General features: G+C 47.4%; 1 protein-coding gene across 2 annotated transcripts in view; it reads left to right on the top strand.

The window, feature by feature from the left end:
• The window catches only part of ptprt (protein tyrosine phosphatase receptor type T), a 313,345-nt gene extending 293,347 nt beyond the window's left edge, over positions 1-19,998 (top strand). For both annotated transcript variants that reach the window (XM_007884878.2, XM_042341838.1), the window contains 13 exons: positions 381-457; positions 1,845-1,881; positions 4,441-4,538; positions 7,004-7,120; positions 8,308-8,462; positions 9,578-9,713; positions 10,394-10,543; positions 11,496-11,669; positions 11,975-12,106; positions 13,565-13,690; positions 14,752-14,915; positions 17,948-18,083; positions 19,321-19,998. In XM_007884878.2, coding sequence (XP_007883069.2) covers positions 381-457; positions 1,845-1,881; positions 4,441-4,538; positions 7,004-7,120; positions 8,308-8,462; positions 9,578-9,713; positions 10,394-10,543; positions 11,496-11,669; positions 11,975-12,106; positions 13,565-13,690; positions 14,752-14,915; positions 17,948-18,083; positions 19,321-19,374 — 1,556 coding nt within the window. In that variant the 3' untranslated portion in view covers positions 19,375-19,998. The remainder of the gene's footprint in view (positions 1-380; positions 458-1,844; positions 1,882-4,440; positions 4,539-7,003; positions 7,121-8,307; positions 8,463-9,577; positions 9,714-10,393; positions 10,544-11,495; positions 11,670-11,974; positions 12,107-13,564; positions 13,691-14,751; positions 14,916-17,947; positions 18,084-19,320) is intronic.
• The last annotated feature ends 371 nt before the right edge of the window (positions 19,999-20,369 follow it).

The following is a 20,369-nucleotide window of genomic DNA, read 5'->3' as shown; positions in this document are numbered from 1 at the left end:
TTGAGACACCCTCCCAACGCGAAAACTGCTACATCGAAAGCAAGGATTATTCTTAATTATTAAATCTACAGCGACAGTCCACATGCCGACAGCTACCAGACATTTATAAGTTTAATAATTCCGGAGTTGAGCAGAATGCTGCTGTTTATTCAGAGAAGCATTCGTAAATCCGGAAGTCGTTCGACCATCAGAAACACATGCTACGCTCTACAGTAAGCCCTGTGAATTGCTTTGAGACGTCGCTGCGACGTGGTAAGGTGCTGTATCAAGACGCGAGGTCTATTATCATTATTATTCTTATTGTTATCTTTTTCTTTCAGTATTTCCTATTGTCCGTGATTGCTAATGGCTACTGATCGGAGTAAATTGCTCTCTTCCAGATGACCATTCTCGAGTCAGACTCCAGCTTCTTGACGGAGATCCCCACTCAGATTATATTAATGCCAACTACATAGATGTAAGTCACCTGCAACTATGTTATTTACTGACATCGAGCACCAATGGTTGAAAAGTCGGGGCTGAAATGCAGAATTTGTAAACATAAAGCTAGAAATTCCACCCAAGTCCATTTTTTTTAAGCCGGGTGTCTGACACATACGGAAACCCGTCACCGTGCTTAAGAGTATCCAAACCAAGCTGAGATTTCCATGTATCCCACCTTATATGTGGAAATCCCAGAGATAGTTTGTTGGAATGGAATGCGCACTCTCTCCCTGGAAGGACGCATCTTGCTTACCTAATTCCGGAAAGTATTAGGCGCAGGTTGGCAAAAGCCAAGGCGTGGTGGAACCCAGAGTGTGTGTTGGGGCAACTGCTGGCATCTAACCAGCTAAAACCACATAGCTTGCCATTGATATTGCTGTCCGGCAAGATTCCCCACCGCTTGTCCAGCGAGAACCACCCTACCCGTTAGGCCTTTGGTTTGCAGGGTTAACAGGATTTGAGTGGGATGACACTCTGCTTCCAAGTAACTGGTCTGCCTTGCCGATGAGCCAGGCTGGCTGTGCAGTCATCAGCAGTGCCCTGGAATACTGCGGACCCATCTTGCTCAGGAACCGGACTACCGAGCCCTCCACAGAGGGTTGGCTTAATTCCAATATTCCATTGCCAAGCACGTTACCTTGAAGCCAGTTCAGCTCCAACGAGACCCTGCTTTACCCAGGTCTACATTTATTCTATTGTAGTACATCTGAGTAAGAAGGTTGTGGGTTCGAGTCCTCAAGTCGGGACTTGGAATCTAAGATGACGCTCCAATGCAATGCTGGGGGGCGGGGTGTTGTATTGTCAGACGGGCCATCCTTCAGATGAGAAGTTAAACCGAGATCCAGTCTGCCTGTTCAGGTGGATGTTAAAGATGCCAGGTCACCAAGATATATTTGTGTTGCTATGTCCTCCTGACGTGAAAGGTGCTATACAAATGTAATCTTGTGTGTAAATTGGCTGCAAAATACAGTCACTACACTTTACAGTGTATTCTGTGAAGCTTTTTGAGACATCCGAAAGGATTTGTATTATTTTTTCTACATGACAATACTGCAAATAGCATTTCCTCTTATTTCTGATCCAGTTTTATAGTAATAATCCTTTAATTTGATGGAGGGCCTTAGCGCATCCTTGAGACATCTCAAAGGACTCCACAGATTATATTGTGAAGCGGATTGACTGTGTATTTTTTGGTGCGAAATTTATACTGTCAGCTTTATACCTCTTGTCAGTAACAAGTAGGCGAATGTTAAAAACTAGTTAGTGCATAAATTATAAGCAAGTCTATTAAAGCTAAACAGATGTTAGTGAATCGAATGAGTTTCTCTTGTTCTGTATCTGATTCCCTTTCTGTTTCCCAGGGCTACCACAGGCCACGTCACTACATAGCAACGCAAGGTAAGCAGAGGCAAGCTATAACCTTTGATATGTCTCAGTGAGATTTCTGTGGGATTGTAATCTTTCAAGGCTGACTGTGTCTGTATAGGGTCACAAAGAAGTGCCGGAAAAAACAGGTTAGTAGATGTCAGCCGGCAGCACTCTCACCTCTGAGTCAGGAGGTTGTGGGTTCAAACCCCATATTGGGACTTTGAACTCATCGTAGTTTAGGATGATGCTCCAATGCAGTGTTGACGGAGAGCTGTGTTGTCAGACTTGCAGGCTTTCTAACCTTCTGCTGAACTTTGAACGCAAAAGAATCACTGGCACTGTGGGAGTTAGAGAGCTGAAACATTACCAGAGGTTTTTGCTTTGGTGCAGTCCGCTTTCTCCATATCCCACCAAAAAAACGATGTTAGGACTGCGGGTCTGTCAAAATACACAGTCACTACACTTTGCAGTTCCGAAGGCTGCCTCTTTGCGATCACAGCTGAGGCGTGTCACAGGTTCCCACACATTCCCGTAGATTTCTGCACCTTGTCACTTGTGAAGTGAAGGAGACAGAAACAGGTGTGTGTGTGTGTGTGTGTGTGTGTCTGTGGAAGCGAGCGATTTGGAAAACAATTTTTACTAATCCCAAGCAATTATACGTTTGATCTCCTTTTCCAGGCTCGAGCCAGCACCCTGGGCCTTTCTAATTATAACATCAATTTCATCTCAGCGCTGGGCGAACACCAAATATTGCTCTCCGAAAAAATAAATAATCCGATCAATACGATTCCTGAGCGTACTCTTGGCAAGGGGACAAAAGGCATGTCACACTAACAAGGTCCTTGTCACACTGCCCTTTCCAAAACATAGGAGCGTCAAATGTCAGATGCCTATTATGATACTGTACCTGTTCCACACACTCATTGTTCCCCGTTGTACCATTGAGCCACATGCCTGCTCTCTGGTATTTTGCTCTCCTTTTATTGAGAGCAGGATAACACAAGCCTATCTGGCGTGTAGATAAAGGGTAATTGGAGACAGGAGAAAGACTTCTGTAAGCACCAGTCTTTAATTTGAGATTGGGGTGGGTGGGGGGAAGAGCGAGGGAGGGGAATGCAAAATATGACGTTATCAGATTTACCTGACTGACACAGCCAGAAATGTCCAGCACTTTAGGATGTCCTCCCGACGTGAAAGTTGCTGTATATAAGTGTAAATAGTATTATATTGATTTTCATCATTATTAACAATACTCGTGCATTTGATACAGTGCTTTTCACATCAGGAGAGCATCTCCCAGAACTTACTGTAAAGAGTAGTGACTGAATGTTTTGTAGGTGTGTAATTTGAGTGCTGACGTCTACCCTTGACCCTCCCTCTCTCCCTCCCACCCACCCTCCCCGAACCCCACCATTGACGCAGTGGTGACCTGAAGTTTAACAGAGTAACAGAGGACAATATTGGAAAGGTGAGGGAGGCACTGGGAATTGTACTGCTGCCTTCATAACTTTCATAACCTTACAGCGTTTTGTGAATGTTCAGTGTAATTCGAACACGAAACCGCTCTGGTTTCCACACAATTCAAGGTGTCATTTTAGAGGCTTCAGGCTGCATGAAGTTAATGGAAAGCACAAGGAATCTGGAGCAGCAACAGTGATTTAAAACTCGGAGAGAACCAAATAAAGGGAGTGGGAGAGGCAGACTTGAACCCTAGCCCACCACTGCCATTTATACACCCCACGGTGGGTGGCAGTGTTTCATCAGACCGTGACAGTGTTATTGTCGGCTCGTCGCAGTCAGGAATTAAATGAATTTAATAAAGCATTTTTCATATGGAAGTAGGTAATGAAATAGCAAAGACAGCGGCCGAGAGGGTTCTCTAAGCTGTGGCTGGGCGGAGCACCTGCAAAACAAATCAGATTTTTATCAAACGGCGAAGGGAAACTGCAAAGCGCAGTGGACCCCCAGATGCGCACAGGAGGAGCTGTAGACCGCTTGCGTGGGGAGAGCTGGATTGACGTGGTTGCCATCCGTTGGATGAGATGCCAAACCGAGAACCCGTCTGTGAGTGTTGGGGGGAATATTAAAAGATTCACGTGGCTCGACTTGAAAAGAGAAGGGAATTTTTCTTCTCCGGAAGCAGATCCGATTATAACTTTCAAAAGGGAATTGGATGGTACCTGAACAGGAAAACGTTTGCAGGGCTGTGGGGAAAGAGCTAATAGGGGCTAATGGGGTAGCTCTTTCAAAGAGCAGGCTCAGGCTTGATGGGCCGAATGGCCTCCTGCTGTAAGATTCTACGATTCTCTCCCAGTGCCCTGGCCAAACTGGATAAAATTCCCGGCTGTTGTCCTGCCGTTGCTGTGTGCAAATTGGCTCCTGGGCTCGCTTACAAAAGCACTGTCACTACACTTAACGGTAAAACCCCGGGAAGCCCTTTGTGGTGGGCTCCGGACGTGAAAGGCGCTGTATCAAATGCAGGAATGATGATGATTATTGTTATCATCAATTATTATTATTATTATTATTTCTTGGGCTGTGTTAACGTACGGCAAATGTCTAAGGGTATGTGTTTCATTGTGACTGCAGGTCCCATGCAGGAGACGGTTAAGGACTTCTGGAGAATGATCTGGCAGGAGAATTCAGCCAGTATCGTCATGGTAACTAATCTGGTGGAGGTGGGAAGGGTATGACACGTTTTCTAAAATTCATATAACTTTCTGTGCGCGAGCTTTTCGTTCATCGGGAATTGTCATTTCGGAAGCAGATTCACCACGGAGTCTCGACAAAACCTCCCCCGGTCCCGAGCTTTCGAGGCTTCCCCGAATCGCTCCGGTAAATTCTGAATGAACCCGGCAGCGTGCGGAACAGTTTCGAAATGAAAATTCTTCGAATATTTTTGTTCCGAGGCATTTCCTTGGGCCAGCCGGCAATTTAGATAATCTGAATATTGCTCTCGCCGCTGAGTCAGGAGGTTGTGGGTTTGAGCCCCACCGCCCCCTCCCCTCACACCCCCCACCCCTCCCACTTCAGGCACGTTTGAATTCACACAGTTTGGGCTGGGCTGATGCTCCAGTGTGGTGCTGGGGTGTGGGGAGGATCTGCTGCAATGTCGGAGGTGCCGTCCTTCGGATGAGATGGAACTCGCCGTCTGTCTGTTCAAGTGGACGTGAAAGATCGCGGGTGGTGATTCGAAAAGAGAACAGAGTTTCTCCACATCGGTCACTCACTTCACGGCTACTTTGTTTGCGGGGACTTCGCTGCTTGCAAATTGGCTGCCGCATTCACCCACACAACACACAATCACTACACGTTGACTGCGAATCCTCGGAAACGCCTTGAGGCACCCTCCCGACATGAAAGGCCCTGCATGAAATGTAAAGGATTATTATAAGAGATCGGAGGTAGTTTTTGTTTATTTCGAGCACGACGTACACAGTGTCGGGAACAGTTGTGGGGGTGGATTGGTTGTGGGGGGGGGGAGCATCAATATAGGGCCATTAGATTGTAATCCCACTCTTTCCGGTTAAAACGGTGGTAGTGGGGTGAGTGCCTTATCACTGGGAGATTACAGTGCTTTCTACACCAGATATTATAGACCAGGCAACAAACAGCACCTTCACCATTACACTCAAAAACACTTGCTAACCTTTCGTGATAGAGAAAAATGGGCTTGTGTGAAACCGACACTGGAATCAGGTGCTTGACCCTTATGCTGTGTATTGAGGTCCCCAGTTCTAATGCGATACTCTATTCCCCGGCATATCGAGCTGCCTAGTTAATTCTCTCTGGTCTTCATTATTTTGGGGAGGGGGGGGAGGTGATGAAAATTAAGATTTCTTATCTTTCTTCCCCAGTGTTTAAATTGTGATGGAGTTTTATAATTGAAGTGATTAACTGGGGTTAGGAGCTCTTAAAAATCACAGTGTGATTCCAAGCTCAGTGCATTGCCTGCTCCTGGACAGATTAGATTCTCATTCCCTGCGAGAAGTATTAATTGATTTGCCTTCTTGCGCACCGGTTTGTCTCGATTAACAGAAGGGCCTGTAAAATGTCACCGTGTTCATTTTCACAAGTTCAGCAATATGTTATTTTACATGAAGTTAACCTTGTGAGGTAAGGGTATCAAGGGTAAGTAATTGGAGTTGAGGTTGAGGCAAGGGCAAGTAATTGGAGTTGAGGTTGAGGCAAGGGCAAGTAATTGGAGTTGACGTTGAGGCAAGGGCAAGTAATTGGAGTTGACGTTGAGGCAAGGGCAAGTAATTGGAGTTGAGGTACAGATCAGCCATTATCGTATGGAATGGCTGAACAGGCTCGATGGGCTGAATGTCCTACTGCTGTTCCAATGTTCCTAGGTATTTGGTCACAGGAGATCATGAGAATCGGGGGATGTAATCCCACTTAATGCTGTTCATTTCAGTTCTTTTGTTTGGGGAAATCATTAGGTTCGTGTGTGCGCACTCACACGTCTGGTATGTGTGCGAAAATAAATGTCAAAATCTTCAGTGTTTTAAGAACTGTAAGATGATTTTACAGTGCGCAGTTTTTAATCCTAAATGATCCCGTGCACTAATACTATCACTTCGTCGAGACGGCTCAAAGTGTATTACCCGGTTTTACTGTGAAGTGCATTAACTGTATTTTGTGGGCGAAAGCGGCAGCCAATTTGCATACAGCAATTGCCCACAAACTGTCATGAAATGAATGATCAGTTGAAGGGGATTTTAGGCCAGGACATAAGGGAGAAACTCCCTTCTCTTTTCGAATAACGCTGCAGGATCTTTAACAGCCACTTGAACAGAAACAGACGGAACCTCGGTTTAACTCCTGATACGTTCGCCCACAAAACACACAGTCACCACACGTTACAGTAAATCCTACCAAGCACTTTGGAACATTCTCCTGACGTGAAAGGCGCTGTGTGAAATGCATGGATTGTTATTGTTAAAGGTTTCGTTCCTTCACTTTCTTGGAACGTCAGAGGTGTACAGTAATTAGCAATTCAGTAATTGTTGAATTCAGTCTCAGCTTTCAAGCAGTTTACGTGTATGTTTGAAATAACTTGCGGAATTACCTGGTGATGTGCCAGTGGTCCGCTGTGCAGATATCATGCCTTTGTCTCTTTGTTTGTTCGCCTTGCCTCACCTTCCAGGTGAAGTGCTGCAGGTATTGGCCTGACGACACAGAGGTCTACGGAGACATCAAAGTGACACTTGTGGAGACCGAGCCACTAGCAGAGTACGTCATCCGGACTTTCACCGTCCAAAAGGTAACGTCAGTCACTGCTCCAAAGTCACTGTGGGCAAAATTAGAGGCCCAAAATGCCAGATGGAGGAAGAATTAACTTAATGTCCCCCCAATTGAACACTAGCACTTTCTCCCCGGTGCAAGAGTTTGCATTCAGCAAGTCAAGCAAGAACCTTGGCTAATGTTTTTTCCCTGACTCCCAGCTTTAAGCCTCGCATTTTGTAGCAAAAATGATACCAATGGGTACCCGGAAAGAGGCAGGTGGTTCCATTCAGCAGTATGGATATAGCCAAAGTGAATGGATGTCATTGGTCCATTGGTATGAACTTAGCATTGATCTAACATACTCTGCTTGCATTGTTGGTACATCAGACTTTTAATACCAGCCATCGATAATCAAACGTGAAATGCCTGCTATCATATTTTTACTCTCGGAATCTCGTGTAATTAAGTGCTGGACTCAGTCAGTGCTGGAGAGAGAGGAAGACAAAGATGGAGATGGAAAGAGAGACAGAGAGAGAGAGAGAGAGAGAGGGAGAGAGATACACAGAGAGTGTGGGCTGATCTGATTCTAAAGAACTGCTTTGTGTCATCTCATCACTCTCGCTTGACACTTCTTGCAAAATGTTCAGCCTTCTCTTGAGTGCACAAGCACAAAGCCATCGCCTTTACACAATAACTATAGACAATTGCTGCGTGCCATCAGCTGACATTCACAGCATTAGGAACAGCCAACTCGTCAACTTCTATTTGAAGAAACTTTCATTTTCTCAGGACATAAATCGGCAGAACCTTAATGATGTGGTTTCAGGGCTAAACACGTTAAGCATTAATAAGCTGAAGGGCTTCTGGGGCTTGACGGTAGCTTCCTGCAAGGCTTGGGACCAATAAAAGGCATTTAAACACTAAATGGTCTGACCTTTTTTTGAAGGAAATCCTCAGAACTTCATAGGTTTAGTGCACCCGCAGATGAACTGGGTCAAAGGATTTGCACCCGAGCTTGGGCTTGGGATCAGGTGGGGTGGAGGGCAGGAAGGGTGGGGGTAGGAGGATGACCAAAGGCTGCTTTCGTTACGTGGGCTATTGTTACGTAGCGAAGAGGAACTGTAACAAGGCAACCAGTCAGTTCGCTCAACATTATAGACGTATCAGGATGCAGGAGTCATCCCTCTCGTGTATATTGACTGTTGATCTCTCTCTTCATTGTAGAAGGTGAATCATGAAATCCGCGAGATTAGACAGTTCCACTTCACCAGCTGGCCTGACCATGGGGTACCCTGCTATGCAACAGGCTTACTGGGATTCGTAAGACAAGTTAAGTTCCTCAACCCATCCGATGTTGGGCCCCTGGTGGTGCACTGCAGGTACGTTTCAGCCTCTCCTTTAGTCACATCAGCAACACTTGCAGTATCTCCTCTTTATAATAATAATAATAATAACAATCCCTGCATTTGATATAGCACCTTATCATGTTATTGAGTGTCTCAAATCGCTTCACAGAATACACCGTAAAGTGAATTGACTGTGTATGTTGTGGGCGAGTCGCGGCAGCCAATTGCGCACAGCAATGACCCACAAACAGTCGGTGGAGCGAGTGACTCAATTATTATCATTTTTGGAGGGAATTATTACACCTGGAAAAGATGTGCCAATCAGCTAACAAGCGGGTTCCTACTTACTGCTAGGTAAGCAGAGGCGTATGTGCCTAAGTTTTTCTCCCCGCCCAGGAATCGAACCCGGGTCCTCTCGCTTGCTTACGAGGCGAGCGGGCTATCTGACGAGTTGGGTTACTCTTAAGTTTTAAGTTGCAGCCAAGATGGCAGCACTCATGCCTCTGAGTCAGAAGGTTGTGGGTTCACATCGGGAACTTTGAACCCATCATACAGTCCAGGCAGACACTCTCTCGCAGTGCTTGGGAGGTCCACAGCATTGTCGGAGGTGCTGTCTTTCGGAGGAGACGTTAAAACCGAGGTCCCGTCTGCCTGTTCAGGTCCTGGTGTTCTGACCAGCAATCCCCCAAATAAAATTGGACACTTGCTCCACGGTTGTTTGTGGGACACTGCAGGGCGGAAACTTGCTGCTGTGTTTCGCCCCCCCAAAAAAAAATAACCCAATCAATTCACTTTACAGTATATCAACAGCATCTCGCATTTATACAGCACTTGACAGCGACAGAGCACGACTGTCAAGTGCTTCCTCTCAAGCAACATCCTGCGAAGCGCTTTGAGACGTCTCAACGACATGACAAGCCGCTGTATCAAATGCAAGGATTAACGTCATTACCTTAAAGTATAGCCCTTACTCGTTCGATGCCGTTTAAATCCCGTTTTTGTTCTGTGAGGGTCTCCTCTGAGTCGTCTTCTCTCGCAATCAACGCAACGCATGCTCTGTTTGTTGAAACGAGCGACGGAGTTGGAGTGGCGAGCTGCATTCGGCGTCTCCGTGTTCTTAAGGTGACGTTCCCGTTTCTGTGTTGCAGTGCTGGTGCGGGAAGGACCGGCTGTTTCATTGCGATCGACATCATGCTCGACATGGCAGAGAGCGAGGGCGTCGTGGACGTTTACAACTGCGTTCGCGAGCTTCGTTCTCAGCGGGTCAACATGGTGCAGACCGAGGTATTGGATTAATCGCAGGGTTTCACTAGCGATCGTTTCAGGGCCTTGATGTTTTATCCGTCCGTGTCCCTGTGTGATTCATGGTGCAAAAAAAAATTTGCCCAGCAAACGTTCAGGGTTTTTTTTTACGATGTAGTTATGCTTTATGGCTCACTCGTTGATCAACGTTGTGAGAATGCATTGCTGGCTGGTGAAGTGTTTGACTGTAAGAGGCTTTTACAGGCTTTTGCACGCTTCCTCCCCAAGCCCCCACCTCCCTCTCCCCTTCCCCTGTATCTGCAATCAACGCATCCAATATTCGAACAAACAAACAACCAAAAAAGGAAGCATCCCAGTGTTGGGGTTGATGCCCTGATGCTCAGAGTCAAGTGCTGCAGGTGAACTCTGTCAATCAATGTCAGCCTTGGTTTGGAAAAGCAACCTCCCCCCCTCCCCCCCCTACCACCCAGGTATCCCAATACCCCTTAATGGGAGGGAGGGAATCATCCCACTCAGCTCCTGTTAACCCTGCAAGCCAAAGGTCCAACGGGTAGGGTGGACCTAGCTGGACAAGCAGCAGGAAGGCTTGCCAGACCTCAGCCATGATCTAATAGAATGGCGGAACAAGCACAAGGGGCTGAATGGCCGACTCCTGTTCCTATTATTCCTATTATTCCTATTGTTTCATCTTTGTCCTGTAGGAGCAATATGTCTTTGTGCACGATGCGATCCTGGAGGCATGCTTGTGTGGAAATACAACCATCCCTGTGTGTGAATTCAGAGCCATGTATTTCAACATCAGCAAAGTGGATCCCCAGACCCACTCCAGCCAGATTAAAGATGAATTTCAGGTAAGGGGCAATCAATTAACCTGGCGCCCATGTGATTAAAATATATTCTGCGCTTTGAGACGTCTCGGAGACGTGATAAGGCGCTTTATGAAATGCAAGGATTATTATTATTAAAATCTAGCAAGGGGAAGCATTCTTTCTGTGGCATGTTAAACATCTTCGTCCAAACGTGGATGTCTCTCTCACGAAGCCTGCGATTCCCCCAGTCTGTCTTTTAAGTCTGTTTTTGCCTTAAAATCATCCTTGCATTTCCAGTCAACGCTGTGGAGGACAAGTATTGAGGGCAATGGGGAGAGAGCGGGAAAGTGGGATTGATTTGGATAGCCCTTTTCAAAGAGCCAGCACAGACACGATGGGCTGAATGGATTCCTTCTGTGCTGTGTGATTCTATGAACGTGGAAAAAGTGTCAAATTCGGTGTCAGTTTTCAAAGGGGTGGTTTTCCCGCAATTCTTAAATGGAACCACATGTCTTTCAAAGTTCAGACTGAGTTTAACAGTCTTGCAAAGTTCTCCCTGGTCTCAAAAGCATTTAAGGCGAAGGTTCTTGAGGTTAAGCCAGTGAGAAATGCCGAGCTTCTGAATGCTGGCTGGCAGGAAGGCACGGCAGAGGGACTTGCCCATTCTCACAAGAATTCATCGCTCACCACGTAGCGAAACACGTGCAGAACGGTAATCTTCCGAGGTGCGGGAGGGCTCCCGGCGCGAGTTAATGATAACCATAATCATAAGTCTTTGTAGAAGGTTGGTTGGAGAACGCTGTTGAGTTTTGTCCAATGTTTTGTTAATCTTTTGTAACGAATTAATGTTTCATTAATATCAATATTTGGAGTTGAGTTCAGATCAGTCATGATCTAATAGAATGGAGGAACAGGCTCGAGGGGCTGAATGGCCTATGCCTGTTCCTAGGTTCCCATGTTCTCAGTCTCTCCCCCTTGTGATTCCCGCCCGCAGACGCTGAACATTGTAACTCCTCGTGTGCGTGCGGAGGACTGCAGCGTGGGTCTGCTGCCTCGGAACCACGACAAGAACCGGAATATGGACGTGCTGCCCCCAGACAGATGTCTTCCCTTCCTCATTTCCGTAGATGGCGAAACTAGCAACTATGTCAACGCTGCGCTGATGGACGTAAGTCACATGTGGGAGACAAAAATGATAATAATAAATCAGTCACTTCGATCCAGGACTGTTTGTGGGACGCTGCTGTGCGCAATTGGCTGCCACGTTTCGCCCACAAAATATACAGTCGATACACTTTATAGTATATCCTATTCGGAGCTGAGCAGACCGTGTAATAGGACCCGGTTTACTCAATTGCGGTAATTGGGGACCAATTCTTCCTTCAGGGCTGTTTCCTTTGTAGAAGAGAGAAAGCAGAGAAACAGGACATGTGGTAAAGTCTAATCAGCGTGTGTCTAATTTTACCTTCTCAGAGCTACAAGCAGCCTGCGGCCTTTATTGTTACACAGCATCCATTACCAAATACCGTGACAGATTTCTGGAGGCTGGTGTTTGACTATCACTGCTCGGCCATAGTCATGTTGAATGAAATCGATGCTGCACAGGTAGGTAAACACAGGTGTGCCCTGCGCCGCATCATCAGAGGTGCCGTCCTTTGGATGAGAACTTAAACCCAGTTCCCATCTACCTGTTCAGGTGGACGTTAAAGATCCCACGGTGGCAATAGAGAAGGGAGTTTCTTTCCCGGCCTCCTGGCCAATAAGCCTCCAAATAAATAATTGATCGTTTCGCTTCATGGGTGTTTGCGGGCCGTTGCTGTGCGCAAATTGGCTGCCCCTTTCGCCTGGAAGAGGCAAACACAGTCACTACGCTTCTCAGCAGCTTCTGTGAAGTGCTTTGAGCCATTCCCGAAATACTAGACGTTATGTCGAATGCGAGGATTATTATATACCCACAATCGTATCACAAATTGCATGAAGAATCCAAGCACTCTGGAGTCTAATAATAATAATAATCCTTGCATTTAATATAGCACATTATCACGTCTTCGAGATGTCTAAAAGTACTTTGCAAAATAGGCTTATTCTGTGAATATTAATACCTTATTCAGTACTAGTTCCAATCAAACACAGCCACTGTTTGCAACCAGAGTGGTGTTTATTAAACTCCAGGATCCGTCCAAGTTCCCGATGGGCGTGGGCAAGTAGGCACAATCAATCGATTCACTAACAGAACAATACTACTGTGTAATCCCTCCTCGTGGTCGTCAACTTCTGCCTTCTAGCTCTGTCTTCCATCCACAGTAGGTACTGTCCTGGGCGCACCGATCTTGGTCTGGTACGGCGTCTTAAGCTTGTGTCCATCCAATAATGGTGCGGACATTAGGTCACCTGGCCAAAATCATGCTGGGTTCACGTGAACATCTCATGGGGTGTACGTGCCTCACACACACAAGCACACTGTCCTTGAGACAGTCCGTTGTCTCGTGTACGTGCAGGACAGTAGTACACATCTTGTCCTTGAGACACTCACGTGATCCTGGGAGTAAACTCATGAGTTTCAGTCCAGTTGCTCCCCCACACTTAACTTAAAAGTTAACCCGTTCGCAACATCTATTATGATTCTAACATTATACAAAAAGTGTAAATTCTAACATAGTCGAGAGGTCCAAGCAAGGGGTCATGGTTGCAAACTCGGCATAGATCTCTGGTGAACTCTGAGTTGTTTGCTACAAATCTTTGATTGCAGTTTTAGATTGTCTTATCCATTAAACTTCTGATAACTCGATCCTGGCTTAACTTGGCGTTGCCACTTAAGTCATCATATTCTGTAAAGGCGTTTCAAGGACGTGATAAGGTGGTCTATCAAATGTAGGGATTATTATTATTATTATCATCATGCTGTCAATATCCTGGCCACATCCATTCATACCTAACTCACCACTCCTGATAGCCTGTCACTGAGTCCTGGTACCTTGGCGTGACAGGTTATAAGGAGTTTACTATTGCCTGTGAGTGGTGGGAGCTAACTTGGTAACATAACTATGTGTCTGTCTCCTTCAGCTCTGCATTCAATATTGGCCGGAGAAAAGTCTGTGCTGCTATGGGCCTATTCAAGTGGAATTCATTTCAGCTGACTTCGAGGAGGACATCATTGTTCGGGTTTTCCGCATCTACAATATGGCGAGGGTAAGATAGCTAACCCTCGCAGGCCATTAATAACTCTTTCAAAAACAAAAAATTGGTCATTCAATCCACAATTGTTTGCGGAACACTGCTGTGCGCAATTGGCTGCCGTGACTCACCCACTGGTCAATCTTCTTTGCAATCTATTCCGTCGAGCACTTCGAGACGTCTCAACGACGTGATAAGGCACGATATCGAATGCAAGGATTATTATTATTATTTCTTGACTGCCAATATCCCGCTCACCAGGTTATGATGAATTGGAGCAAAATTCTGATGTTTCCCGTTTTATTGAAGGAAAAATGTTCGACGCCCAGGCTCAATCATCTCAGCCGAGGTGCTCCAGTGTTTTGACGTGGATATTCCACGTGAATAAACAGAGCAAGCTCAAGGAATAGGAGGAGGCCATTCAGCCCGCTGAGCCTGTTACGGCAGTTTGTTAGATCACCGCGGATTCTGTTATCCCACTTCCCCACCATATCTCCATACCCTTTAACACCCTTCCACCCGTTTAAACGTCCCAATTTATTTCACCTCTAAGGCCTTCTGGGGCAGTGCGTTCTATGCTAAAAAGTGCTCCATTGAGCTTCAAACTCACAACCCAGCGATTAGCAATTGAAGGTCTTTAACCTTACGATCGCGCTAGGACTAAGCTCCACCAATACACTTGTCTCCTGCATAATTTGCGCTGGATAAGTGCGAATTGTTGCACATTCTCTCCTCATTCATTAATAGACTCCTTTATGAGATGGTTCAACCTGTCCAACACTTAACAATGGACCCTACACTTGGAGACTTGCCAACACTGACACCAGGGTGTGTGGCAGTCCTATGTTTCTATGTCCTCTTATGGATTCCCACCTGCGCTTAAAATGCGCTGTGTTGTGTGAGATCCCTTTTCCGTTGTGTTTATTTACCTATGACTCGAAAGATGTTCTGTCTGTCCTTTGGCGAAACATCTCCAACCTTGAAGGGAAAAAAAAAGGACATCTCTTTGGAGTGGGCGCCAATTGAAAGATTCTCCCTTCTCCCTTTCTCTCATTCCCCGTAAAACCGCCTCTCAGCCGCAAGACGGATATCGCATCGTACAGCAGTTCCAGTTTATCGGCTGGCCGTCGTACAGGGACACTCCGGGCTCGAAGCGCTCCTTCCTGAAGCTGATCAGGCGGCTGGAGAAGTGGCAGGAGGAGTACGATGGGGGCGATGGACGCACGGTGGTGCATTGCTTGTGAGTGTGTGTGATGTGACGTTTGGTGTGTTTCCCTTCTCAACCGTGCAACCCCTTAAAGCAACCATTTGTGGGTCGCCCGACCAGATAAATGTCCCTGATTGAAGATTCCCTCATTCATGGCCGGGGGCTATGGCCATCGCCTTTCGTTAGCTACTGGAAACAAGGTATCGATTTGGAACTGATCTGCCAATGTTTGGAAGGTCACTTCTTGACAGCCCACAGGCTGGAAATGCCCTACAGGCTATAGGTTGACCACCGCTGCCTTAAAGGAATGTAACAAACTCCGGGGGAGGTGAGCGGGGAAGCCAAAAAAGGACTTGCTGCTTGAAAATGTTCCATGTACTCGAGTAAAGTGAGTTGTATAGTTACTAGCTGTGCCACTCCACACCCCAGAGTGTTATTCAAGGTCTTCACCTGCATAGAGCATGTAAGAGTCACAGCCCCCACACCATCTCCCACCACTAAAGTATTCATTTTATCACATCTCAGTTGCACGGCTTCGATGAGGTGTCAGCCCGCCTCGGTCGGTAGGAACTCTCACCTCTGAGTCTTACAACAACAACAACAACAAGATTCCATTTATAAAGCGCCTTTCACGTCAGGAGGACGTCCCAAGGCGCTGCACAGTTGGGTCATGACCCGAGCAGGGGGGAAATGGTCAGGGTGAGGGAAGGGAGGGAGCAAGGAGGGGGGAAATGGTCAGGGTGAGGGGAGGGAAGGGAGGGAGCGAGGAGGGGAAGAGAGTCGAGAGGGGAGCTGAAGGCACGGTCAAAGAGAAAGGTTTTGAGACCGGCCTTGAAGGAGGAAAGGGAGGAAGCGGCGAAGGCACTGGGGGATGGAGTTCCAGAGCCTGGGGCTGAGAGGCTGAAGGCCCGACCACCGATGGTAGGGCGGTTGGGGCGGGGGACGTGGAGCAGACCGGAGCCAGAGGAACGGAGGGTACGGGCAGGTAGGTAGGGGGATAGTAGGTTGGAGAGGTAGGAGGGAGCAAGGCCGTGAATGGCCTTGTAGGTGAGGATGAGGATCTTGAAATCAATCCTCTGGGGGATGGGGAGCCAGTGGAGGCGAGCGAGGGTGGGAGTGATGTGGTCCCGAAGCCTGGTGCGGGACAGTACACGAGCTGCAGAGTTCTGAATGACCTGCAGCTTGTGGAGGGAGGTGGCGGGAAGGCCGGCGAGGAGAGAGTTCCCATAGTCCAGCCTTGAGGTGACAAAGGCGTGAACCAGGGTTTCAGCAGCGTGAGGGGTGAGGTAGTGCCGTAGTCTGGCGATATTCCGGAGGTGATGGAAGGCGGTGCCAGTTGTGGTGCGGATGTGAGGGAGAAAGGACAGCTCAGGGTCGAACAAAACGCCGAGGTTCCTGACTGGCTTTGAGAGGTGGAGAGTGCAGCCTTGGATGCTGATGGTGTCAGCGCCTGAGGTGCGGAGGCGCTGACGTGAGCCAATCAGGAGGGCCTCGGTTTTTCGCACGTTGAGCTGAAGAAAGTTGTCTCTCGTCCAGGACTCGATGTCGGACAGGCAGGCTGTCAGGACATCGGTGGTCGTGGAGTTGAGAGTAGAGGAGGAAAGGTAGAGTTGGGTGTCATCCGCATACATGTGGAAGTTAACTCCATGTCTGCGGATGATGTCACCAAGGGGGAGCATATAGAGGGTGAAGAGGAGGGGACCGAGGACAGAGCCCTGAGGGACACCACATGAGACAGTACGGGGGGTGGAGGAGAAGCCATTCGTTGAGACAAAGTGAAGACGGTGAGAAAGGTACGACCTAAACCATTCAAGGACAGTGCCTTGAAGGTTGAGGTGGGAGGACAAGCGGTGGAGTAGGATAGCGTGGTCGACCGTATCGAATGCTGCCGATAGGTCGAGGAGGACGAGGAGACAGAGGGAGCCCTGGTCACAGATGGTCAGGATATCATTGGTGACCTTGACCAGGGCAGTTTCTGTGCTATGGCAGCACGGAAACCTGACTGAAGGGGTTCGAAAAGAGAATGGGTGGAAAGGAAAGAGCGCAGTTGGGAGGCGACAACTCTTTCCAAGACCTTGGAGAGAAAGGGGAGGTTGGAGATGGGCCGGTAGCTTGATAGCTGCGACGCATCAAGGGAGGGTTTTTTCAGGGTGGGCGTGATGATGGCAGTTTTTAATGGAATGGGGACAGAGCCAGAGGAGAGGGACAGGTTGATGATGTCAGTGATATGTGGGGCAAGAAAGTGGAGCTGGGAGATAAGGAGTGGAGTGGGGATGGGGTCAAGGGAGCAGGTGGTTGGTTTTAGGGATAGGATGAGTTCAGTGACAGAGGGTGGGGAAACGGGTACGAAGGTGTGTAGGGGAGGATGGGTAGGAGTCGGAGTGTGGGAGGGAAGGGGTGGGTGGTGGGTGGAAGTTGGAGGGGAAGTGACCGCGGAGCGGATTCCCTTGATCTTGGATTCAAGGAAATCCAGCATCTCCTCGCAGTGAAGGTTGGAGGAGATGACCTGCGCGGGGTGGCGGGGGGGACGGAGGAGTCGGGTTGTGGTGGAAAACAGTAGCCTGGGGTTGTTCTTCGCCTCCAGGATTATCCTGGAGTCTTAGCAGGTTGTGGGTCCAAGTCCCGTGTCCAGGTCTTTCAACTGTCGCAGGTGCTATCCGTTAAACCGAGGTCCAGTCTGCCTGTTTAGGTGCACGTTAAACATCCCGTAATAATGTCCGAGAGAGCAGGTCTCAATATTGTCCTGTCCTGGCCAACGATCTATAAATTGGGTGCCAGGTTCGCCCTTATAAATTACGCACTGTGAAGCACTTCGAGACGTCCTTCCGACGCGAAAGGCTCTGTATCAAATAACGGGATTATTATTATTCATTGATTTGAGGTTTCCCCTCAAAAAAACATTTCACATTTCGGATGCTTCGGATGCGAGAGAGGAGGCTTTCACCCGACAGGAGGCTGAGCTGGGCTAGAATTCAGAGAGGAGGCGAGAGAGTGTGAGGGAACTCTGCATTACCCAGTTTCAAAAAATATTCAATGCAATTGTGTGTCTCTTCTCTCCCCCTCAGTAATGGCGGTGGACGCAGTGGGACACTCTGCGCAGTACGTAGTATCTGTGAGATGATTCAGCAACAGAATATAGTGGACGTTTTCCACACGGTCAAAACCCTGCGGAATAATAAATCCAATATGGTCGATACGCTGGTAAGATGGAGTAATGTCCTTTTAAAAAAAAAGGGGTAGTAACTGAGCCGTGGAATCACATCATAGTTTTGCAGTCTCCAATGTAACTTATACATCCCCACCCTCTAAGATATTAAATGTTATGGTCCCGACTGATACGACTTATGTGAGTTTTACTCATATATTTACTCAAATATCTATGATATTTATGATATTTGTTGATGGGATTTCTTAACAAGGAGCAAAATGCTTCCCATTGGAGCAAAATGGAGAGATCCTCCCCGTAAGCGTTTCTGGGTGACTTTCCCTCCCCCCATGACCTCGCCTTGAGACTGAGTTCCTGCAGGACGACTGGAATTCCGTTAAGAAATACTTTACCACAAATTAGGTTCCAGTTTGTATCTCCTGATATTTACCAATGAGCGAACAGTGTAGTGAGCTCCAAATCAGACGGTTAATGAGCTTGCAATTGTGTGTTTGATCTCGCCCGACTTTTTCACTCTAGGATTCCTCTGTTTAGAGGCAATCTAATCCTGCTTAAACCGCGCAAAGCCTTTTCCTCCCCTTCCCCCCCCCCCCCCCCCCCCCCCACCGAACGCATCAATTTCAAGTCCCTCACACTCGTCTTCAAATCCCTTCACGCCCTGGCACCTCCCTACCTCTCCGGCCTGCTTACCCCCCACCCAACCCTCAACCCGTTGCCTCCACCGACTGGCTCTGGCCTTCTGAATGTTCCTTGTGCCCTCCGTTCATCATCAGCAGCTGCACTTTCAGCCACTACCCACCAAGACTCTGGAACACTTGCCCTCAATCCCTGCACTTTGCCCCCTCTTTCCCCATTTTCAGGTCGCGCCTGAAGACCTACTCCTCTGACCGGGCTTATGATCACCTCCCCCCAGCTCGGCGTTCTGCTCCGCCACTGTCAAGCGCTCTGAGACGCTCCTTTGAGTGAGAATCCCTATATAAATACATTTTGGTTTCTGCTGGTGGTTGGAAATTAAAATTGGAAATTTCATCCACAAAATACACAATCAATTCACTTCACAGTATATTCTGTGAAGCGCTTTGAGACGTCTCAAATACCTAATAAAGCACAATATCAAATGGAAGGATTCTTAAATTAGACGATTGACCACCAGAATTAAATAAGCAACTGTCGTGGAAAACGGCGTAATAGCAAGATAGATAAAGCTATTTAAAATTACACCATTTACACAGGTTCCGTTAACAAAAACTGACATTTATTTCCGTCTCTTAGGAGCAGTACAAGTTCTGTTACGACGTAGCACTGGAATACCTGAGTTCCTTTTGAACTTCTGCGAAGGGAAGCAACCTATTGTGGGAGCACAGTGACACTTTAACCCAACGTACATGAAACCCTTTTGCAAACTTGTGCAAAAACAAACAAACAAACAAACAAACAACTCAGAACACGGAACACAAAAGAGCGACCAGAAAAGAACGAAAGAAGTTTGCATCGCATTGTTGCTCTCCAGCATCTTGGCGAAACCAGTAAGGAAAGTTGAGGGCAAAAGGCGGGCAAAGGGCATGTCCACAAACCCCCTGACTGAACTGGCCGTGAGATGCCATGCTTGCCCAGCATCTCAGCTCTGTTCGTGCCACAAGTACATTACCGCAGCCTGTATATAGGAGGGCGTTTTATTTCCGCAGCTGTTCATTTTGTCGCGTGTCCCTGTGTATTTCATTTCTTTCAGTGTTTCTCAACCGTTTCACGTTCCATCGTTGCACCTTCGGTCCTTCACTCTCTCCGTCTGTGTGTCTCCTCTCTCTGTCTCTCTCTGTGGTCTGTCAACAGGATGTTATTGAGTGCTTTGCTCAGAATCTGTGGTCTGAAAGCTTGAATGAAACTCCTATTTGGTCGTCAATAATTTGTTGATGTCTTCGCTGAGATGTCTTAGGAACATAGGAACAGGAGGAGGCCATTCAGCCCCTCGAGCCTGTTCCGCCATTCTATAAGATCATGGCTGATCTGTACCTCAACTCCCAATTACCCGCCTTTGCCCCATATCTTTTGATACCCTGACCTGACAGAAATCTCTCCACCTCAGTCTTGAAAATTTCAATGGATTCAGCCTTTTGGGGGAGAGAGTTCCAGGTTTCTGCAACCCTTTGTGTGAACAAACTGCCTCCCGATTTCACTCCTAAATGATCCTGGCTTCCACCGAGCGTCACTTTTTTCTTCCATAGCCTTTGAAAGTTAAAAGGTGAATCTTTTTTTAAAAAAAATCTTTGGTGCAACTTCTAAATAGCTGTCAGTAAAATCCCTCGTTAACTATTCAGCCATCA

Source organism: Callorhinchus milii, unplaced genomic scaffold, assembly GCF_018977255.1.
Source record: "Callorhinchus milii isolate IMCB2004 unplaced genomic scaffold, IMCB_Cmil_1.0 Scaffold18, whole genome shotgun sequence".
Taxonomy (NCBI): Eukaryota; Metazoa; Chordata; class Chondrichthyes; order Chimaeriformes; family Callorhinchidae; genus Callorhinchus; species Callorhinchus milii.
Note: the sequence above shows the minus strand (reverse complement) of the source record. Positions and strands in the feature narration are given on the sequence as shown.